Source organism: Meleagris gallopavo, chromosome 2 (genome assembly GCF_000146605.3).
Source record: "Meleagris gallopavo isolate NT-WF06-2002-E0010 breed Aviagen turkey brand Nicholas breeding stock chromosome 2, Turkey_5.1, whole genome shotgun sequence".
NCBI classification, from domain to species: domain Eukaryota; kingdom Metazoa; phylum Chordata; class Aves; order Galliformes; family Phasianidae; genus Meleagris; species Meleagris gallopavo.
In genome coordinates, this window is record NC_015012.2 from 89,678,809 (window position 1) to 89,687,294 (window position 8,486).

The 8,486-nt window shown below is 34.8% G+C and overlaps 1 protein-coding gene across 1 annotated transcript; it reads right to left on the reverse strand.

Annotated features, from left to right (window-relative positions):
• Positions 1–1,753: 1,753 nt before the first annotated feature.
• PTP4A1 (protein tyrosine phosphatase 4A1) lies at positions 1,754–8,241 on the reverse strand. The gene is made up of 5 exons (XM_010707847.3): positions 7,672–8,241; positions 6,081–6,173; positions 5,647–5,777; positions 4,394–4,468; positions 1,754–3,357 (listed from the first exon to the last, which is right to left on the reverse strand). Exons 1-5 carry the CDS (start codon positions 7,774–7,776, stop codon positions 3,240–3,242), a joined length of 522 nt encoding a protein of 173 aa, XP_010706149.1. The 5' UTR covers positions 7,777–8,241; the 3' UTR covers positions 1,754–3,239.
• Between the last annotated feature and the right edge of the window lie 245 nt (positions 8,242–8,486).

Below are 8,486 nucleotides of genomic sequence, written 5' to 3' on the forward strand. Positions count from 1 at the left end.
TCCATTTGAGTTTCTTCCCTTTTATTTAGACTCATAAATTATACAGAACCTTAACTAGTTTTATTTTCATCTGCTATACTCAGAGTTCAGATAGAGCCAACATTTTTTTTTTTTTCCATTAAAAGGTCTTGACAAAATAAATCTTATTTTTAAATCCCTACAGATTCATATTTAAATACACAGTTCAGAAATTGACTTAATCTTTGCTTTAAACTGATAAAAACATTATGCGAAGTTTTTCCTCTTTATCATTGTCTGTTTATGCAAGTGCCTGAGGTCAAGTCCACTTTTAAGAAGTTCACAGGATCAAACTACTATTGCAAGTATGTTACAGCTCTTAACCTAAATTCAGCCCTCCTATGTGCAAGATACAGGAATTACAAGGAACTAAGTATATATAGCTAATGATTAAGTATAAAAAAAAAAAAAGTGTTTCACTAGGATTTACAAAAACGTGAAGAATCTGATAAACAGATTATTTTTACCTTAGTTTGGATACTTACCTACACTGAACAAGTATGTTTATATCAGCCTGCTAACTGCTGAGTTACAGAATTTTTGTAGGATGTTTGCAATTCTTCTTTGACAAGTGAAATATCGATGACTTTTTCATTTCATAGGTGGTCTCAATCCTTAAAATGACCATATATGTCATGTATACACAGGAGTAATAAGCCAACAGAGCTGGACAGAGTAAAACTGCACCCTACCAGTTTTGGTTTGCACAAGGTGCTAGCTAGCCTCTATACAGCTAGTCATATTAAAACCATTCAAGGATGAGTTTATTTAACAAAAGTACCATTTCGCATATAGAAGAGTTATATTTACCCCAATTACTTTCCCAGTAAAGTCACCTCAGGTGGTGGGTTGATGTTAAGATGATAAGATACTAAACCATCTCTTTGCTCATTCAATGAATTCAATAATGCTACTTTTTTCTCCTGTTCTGCTGTGTAAAATTTTTTTTTTTTTTTGGCCAGGAAATGGAGTCTGACAAGCCACAATAACGAAAAACCGATAAAGCATTGCTATAGGATCAAAAGATGTGCTCTGGTGTCCTGTCACCCCGTAGAACTTGATCCCCTCAAGATTCTCACCCTTAGTTTCAGAGTATCTACCTTCTCCATACTTTCTCGCTTCCCTCAACTTTTAAAATTATCTGAACACTTCAGATTTGACTGTTATTTTAGTTTGAATTATAACTGTAATGTAAGGAAGTGCCTTTAAATTGTAAGACTTGCTTACAGCAATTGAAGAGATGAAGGGAAGTAGGTAAGTGGAAGGACAAAGATTGAGATATAACACATCAAGACTGGTAATTTTTAAATAAATATTTTCAGAATACAAACTAGTCCTTAAACAAAGCTTGATTTCCTCTTACAAGAAGATATTTTACTACTATGTAGAATCATGACTAAGCTAAAATATAAAATATATTGAGGCTATACCTTTCCAGAAGCAATTCTTCAGAAGCCTCATTAAAGTTTCTACCTTGATAACGAAGAATTATGAACCCCTCCACAGCATGGAGGTTGGGACTTGATGATCCTTGGGGTCTCTTCCAATCTAAATCATTCTATGATTGTACGATAACATATAAATACATCTATAAAGGCCAGAAGAACATTTGTATCAGCAGCATTTTATTACTCCTCTGTATTTATTGCAAGGAATTTCAATAATTAAGTTCTCTTAGTACTGAGGAAAGGAAGTCAAAAGTAAGCTCCATAAAGAAATACCATACCCTCTACTATTAATTTTTGTCCACATTTATTTATGAGTTAAAACAAACAGCAAACATTACAGCAAAGGGGACACTCCAGCCCAGATTTGAAGGAAAAAAAAAAAGATGCCTGGATCAATTTAGAATTTAGGCACCGTAAGACTGCCAATAAAGTACACAAGAAGTGAATCATGAGTGTTTCAGCAAACTTTGTAAGTGCTTTTCAGTATTTATTTAGATGTTTAAGCTCTCGCACTAGATTTTACAAGCTGGTGAACACTGGCAAAATTATTTCTCCCACAGAACTATAACCACACATTCCCAAGACAGTATAAATATATGGTTGAACTAACATTAATACACATCACCATTTTATCAATTACATAATAAAACAAATTATCAAGTATCCAAATATTAAGTTACGCAGCTTGAAAGGCATACAAAATATTACAGAGGTCTGCCCAAGTCATAGCAGAAACTCAAGGAGGAAAAACAAAACAAAGAAAAAAAAAAATCACACTTTCAACAAAGCAATAGTTGGTAAACAACTTTCAATAGGTACAGTAAAAGAAACTACAAGATTTTTCAGAAATTTTCTGATTAAGAATTTTTAGCTACGATAACAAAGCATTTCTAAGTTTTAAAAAAATATTTACTAAAGTAAAGGGCATATTCTATACTTCCTGCACAAGACAAAGGCAACATTTTACTAGAAATATTAAATAGCCCCTCCCAACCTTTTTAGGCCCTCTGTTAAGCTGCACATCAAGTGCCAACATTAATTTTACTGTAAGGCTTTTTGTCTGGAGACATTAAAGACTTGTGTGCTTCTGTACAATTTAAAAGATTTTCTACATGAGTAACCAGAGAGTAATGATTTGTAAAATGGAGAGGTCAGATAACAGAATAGTACAGACACTGGAGGAAAAAGTTGCTGTAAGTCATAGTTAAAAAAAAAAAACAACACTGTGCAAATCCTGATAATTCTAGTGCGATTGTGGGAGACAAAACATACAGTGAGCAGGCAAGACTATCTTAGAGGCCATATTCTTCAATATTGAAATGACTAGAAAAAAATAGTAAGGTCCAGATAAGCTGGTAGTTCTTATGTTATCAGAACTACATCCATCTATAAGGAAAAACATGTAACTGATATGCTAAGTATTTTGGCACCTAATTTCTCTACAGACTGATTTATTTTAGTACCCCAATTTTTAGTAGTTGAAACTAGGTGGGTAAGACTCAATGGCATGATTAAAGGATATTTCAACTGGTAATTAATAAACAAGGAGACAGCTCAGAAATAGGGTACAGCAAAAACATTTATCAGGTCTCCAAACAGATGGATATTTATCTAAACACAGTTGCATTACTATTAACTTTTTAGCCTATTAAATACTCCTATGGAAGCTTCCTTTACTACTTAAAAATATCAGATCCATGCCTTTGGCATGCAGTCTGTTCAACTCTAGTTTCCATCCTTTAATCCCAAAGTAGTAACATAGGCTGCTGGGCTTTACTGAATGCAACAGTTATTTCGGTGACCATTGGAGTCTTTAAAACGCAGGCGCATCTTGGGGCGGTATTTCTCCAAGTACAGAAGTTGCTTGCTATTAAAAGCTCCACGACGTTTCCTAAATGGAAGAAGAAATATCTTAAAATATTAATCTACTGCCCAGTGAAATAACATCATCCGTTAGAGAAAAAATAATTTTTAAATCAACTTAGAGAAAAAAAAAAAAAACCACACACTATTAAAGCAGGACTGTAACCAAAATAAGGGTAATTAAAAGCTAAGTGCCAGAAAAGAGGGTGGTAGCTTCCTTTGAAAAATACCTCATTGGACCACATGATCAAAGGAGTACATAGTATTTTAGATGGCATTTTAGCCCCTAATATACACAAGCTAAAGATCTTGCATAAGATCCTTAGCAAAAACTTCAAAAGGAAGATACAGAGATATTCGACACAGCCTCCTCCTTAAATAAGTTAAAGCTGCCTAATCTCTTAAAATAATTAAGAATACTACAATACTAAGTTATATTTTTAACACATCTATACAGAAGTGGAGCTTTCTTGGATCTATTCAAACCAAGAGTCCATGAAAGACCTGTATTTTATACGAAGCTTTGTATTTTTCATTTTGTGTATACCATCCTGTTAAGGTCCACAAGCTGAACTCAATCTGAGGCCTTACAGGTTTGGCAATTACGCAAGTAGTATTTTACTGTTTTTTGTTTGCAATGTAGTGTTTTTAAGATATAGTTGATACCTACAAAGCTAGGGCATTGGCACTATTTGTTTTCTCATCCAACTTGTACAGATTTACAAAAAATATAAGAAAATATTTTTCTTATTTTTCTACCAGAAAAGACAAATGGGGGAATTGTTTAGGACACTTCAATCTATTAAAAGAAGGGATGATTCACAAATGTAAATGAATGCTAGCTACTAGAGAGAGCCTAGTTTCTAAGGTGTTTTGTCTCTCATGAAGAAATACCCATTTCACAGGACAAGTCTCACAACACTGACTGTTCAGACAGTTTGTTAAAAGGTTCAGATTTTGTCCTACGAAGAACAACAAACAAGAACAGCATTCAGAATTCCCTGTAGAGACCAAGATACGTTGGCAAGTTAAATCTTGGAAACAGATATTAACTTCATACTTACTGTCTTATGAACTGCACTGCATCTTCATATTTCATTCCACATTCTATCAGTGCAAGAGCAACTAAGACTGGAGCTCTGGTAAAAAAAAGAGTATTCAGTTTAGGATTTGCCAGTGCATACACAGGGGGGAAAAAAATGTAATTCTCCCACTTCTTTCTCCTTCTGCTTTTTGCTTCCCCAGGGATGAAATATCAAATAAGGACAGAAGACATTCCTAAATTAATTGGGCAATTATATCAGACCCTTACAAGTCATTCACCTCTGTTAAAAAACAGGGAGGGATCAGCTTTAGCTAACCTTAGTTTTGTTCACTTGACTTTAAGTACACGGAAGGACAGCAGGAATAATATGCAAGTACTTTCAATGGCAATTAATTCCGGGCAAGAGTTGCACATGGGTTTCTATCCACACAAACAACCCCTCCTTAAAAGCAATGGGAAACCCAAAATAAAAGTAAGAGGTCAAACCAGATCCAATGAAAATTACAGATGCAATCTCCAGACCATCCTATTGTAAGGGGGAGACCTCCTTGCACCACAGCATCTCTCATCTGAGAGAGCTGCTGTTACTCAAATAACAACAATTTACACTGCTTTTTATTTTTAAAAAAGAAACAACCACACAGAGGACAAGAAACATGCTACACTGCAACAAAAGATATGTGCACCTAGTAACAAGCTTGCTGAGTATTTTTTAACATTTCAGAAGCCTTACATGATAAAGATTAGGTACTTTTTCCTTAACTAATTAACCACCAAATCTAAGGGAGAGGGAAGCAGATCTATCATTTCACTTGATGGGTGAAAGCTGATCCTTCATATATTAAAACACCTTTCTTGGGTGCGGTTAATGGCTACTATATCCTTATTATTAACAGACTAGCAATACTTTTGAAATAGGGATAGAAGAAGAAAGTTACAGATGAAAGTCAATAAAGCCATAAGAAAAGGAAGACTTTAGCAAAACAAAAAGTACAAATGTGACACTTATCAATCTGTACAGGAATGTATTTGTTTACTTCACTTAGTAGTTTGATAGCTGTGGGAACAGGATAACCTTTTGACTAAAACGCACAGAAGTCTAATGTTTTACACACAACAATTTGCAGTCATCTAATCTACTTTTAAGTGTGAGCTCCTCCCAATACTAGATCTGTGACTATTTTGAAATTTGCCCCAACTACACTTTTGTACTAAATCTTAAGAAGTATGACCACGAATGGCAATTCAACAGATCTTTAGAATTTCACCCACCGTCCAAGACCAGCAACACAGTGTACAGCAATACAACAACCAGGTTCTTCACGAAATTTAACTTTAAGGAGGTTTAGCCAATCATCAACAATCTGGTTGGATGGTGGTGCACCGTCATCAAAGGGCCAATCCTATAAGACAACACATAAATACATATTAAGAGATAGAACTTTTACTATGTGCATCAGAATTTATAATTTTCTAAAAAAATTAACACTACGAAGAATACATTCCTCTCAACTTGTTTTCATTGTAAGAGTTTACTCCAAGATTTTTTACGCCTAAGTGATTTGAATAGCTTTTGCTTACACGAGCTGCTAGAATACGCTTACAGAATTGAATCAAGGTGGTGACTATGTAACATATAAAAAGTTTTGTTTAAAAAAGAACAACTAAAATACCAACCTCCAAACCACTCCTCCTGCATTACTTACCAAAACCTGAATGCCTTCTTTTTCCACCGGAGCAGTATCATAAGTAGCTTCACACACTCTTACCACTGTGGTAACGCCATATTTCTTAAGTTCCTAGGGAGTGAAAAGAACTGCTTTAATGATAAACTGACTTCATTTATTTACTTTCTCAATAGGTTAGTAAGCTAACTTATTCCAAAAGTTTCAGTAAATAAATTAACAGAAAAGCTTGCCAGGTGTAAAGAACACAAAGCTGAAATAACTAAAATACCTTGCAAACAGCAGATACCTTAATGCTCTTCTGCAAATGTACCTGAAGGTTAAGATGGTCAGGTTTTTTCTTGTCAGATCCAGATAAACACTAATGAAATTATTCATCTCTGAAAGATACTTCTTAAAAAATAATAGCCAGATTCCGAGGTTGCAAAGCTAGATGCTTCACTCAAAACATCCTGAATGAAGTTTATATCTTCCTCTTCTTGTGCTCTACTTAAAACTAGAAGCTTTAAAACATCTTACTAATAAGAATGGTGAGCATAGAACAGTAAATTATTCCAGTTCACGGGTTTTTATACCTAGAAGATAAAAGAAAAACTCTTTCCACTCTGCTATTAAATCTCATAAATGGGAAAACAGTGTATTAATTTTTCATTCTCCCCATATTCTCCTGTCATTTAGACTACAACTGCCAAGGACACGCTTGTAGCTTAACCACACTATCTAGCTTTGAAGGTATAAATGCAAACAAAGATAATTCACTGTGCTTCTCATACATTGTTAGTCCATACTAACGTGGGCATATAAAATACAATGGAAGTAACTTAAATGTTACTAAGGAGGGACTACATGACAGCCTCAAACCTCACCCAGAGGTAACACTGGAGAAAGCTGTTTTTATCATATGCATACACTCAACTGTACACTTTATGTTTTCAATATGCAAGTTACAAGGTTTAGATAGAAAATTCAGATACTAGCAGTGTGTGCCAATGCACAGATTTAGATAAGAAAGTGTTGCAGCACAAAATGAAACAATTTCAGCAACTCAGGTCACACTGCACTGTAAGCATACCACCACAAATTTCATCCAAGTAAACAATGACTCACAGGGAATTCTCTTAAGTTACAGTAAAACCAGTAAAATATTGAAGGGAAACAGGCAGTGAAAGTATACTGCAATTCTATCATTTGTTCCTAACATTTTGGTGTACAATGTACACTGAATCATCATTTTCAATCACTACTTCAATAGGAGCAAGGAAATTTTATACAGCTTTAGATGAATCTATATAAGATGTCCTGTTGCTACTAGATCTCAGTTTTTCTATGCCAAACCTTTCCTGTTTCACACCTAAGTAGCATACTGAACATACTATATACCAGATAACACAATTATTTCTGTGCTGCACATCTAGAAGCATGCCTCAGTGAAGGCCAAAGCCTGAGTATATTTGTCAGTGGATTTGTGAAGCATTGCATCACTATTTAAAATGAGTTCACTGTCTCACCCAGTATCTCTCTGTACAGCTTCCACTTGTTAAAAAAAATAGTTAGATACAGCATACTGTTGAGGCATAAGAATACATCAACAAGAAGTCTAGTGTGACCTTACCTCTATAAATTTGTTTAAAGTTGCATTGGTTGGATTGTGTGTGATTAGAAATCTCATGTTCTTGTAGGTGATTTCCACAGGAGCTGGGCGGTTCATTCGGGCCATATTAATTTAGTTAAACATGCAACAAGATTATGAAAGGATTCAAAAAAATCTACTACAGAAGTGATGTAGAGAAACCGAAGTCTACTTCACTATACTCCACGTGAAATTCTCAGTGCTTGAAAGTATGAAGTCGGGAGCAATGGGAAATGAAATGAACCTCCTAACAAGAAGCAGCAATTCTTCAATCCAGTAATACTGAGGCAAAAGAAAGGCAGTGCACTGAGGTTTACCCCATCCAGGTCTGAATTCTTTTGTTAAATGCTCTGCCAATTTCAATTCAATACTTCCTTATCCTGGTCAACCACTCTTAGGGGGGCTTCTTGGTGGAGTAGTAATGAATTTCTACAGTTCACTTGTCTGCATACAGGTCGTGCTGTGCCTGGCAGTAGTCTCCACTGCCCTTCAGAAACTCCATAAATGTGTGACCAAGAACACCACAGAACTGCTGTAAAGAGACAAGAAAAAAAAACACAATGAGCATAAGTGAAATAAAGTCACTTTGAAGACAGCATTATAAAATGAACAAAATGAAAGCAGAGACAGTATTTTCAGCAGGTTTATTTTTTAAATCGAAGAATCAGGTTCGCATGAAAATCCTGTTACCTTTCTAACTAGAAAAACATATATATTATTAAATAGAAAGATGCCAGATAAGGAAGTCTTAATGCTAATGAATTTAATATTTTCAAATACTTCAATACTCAAAAGAG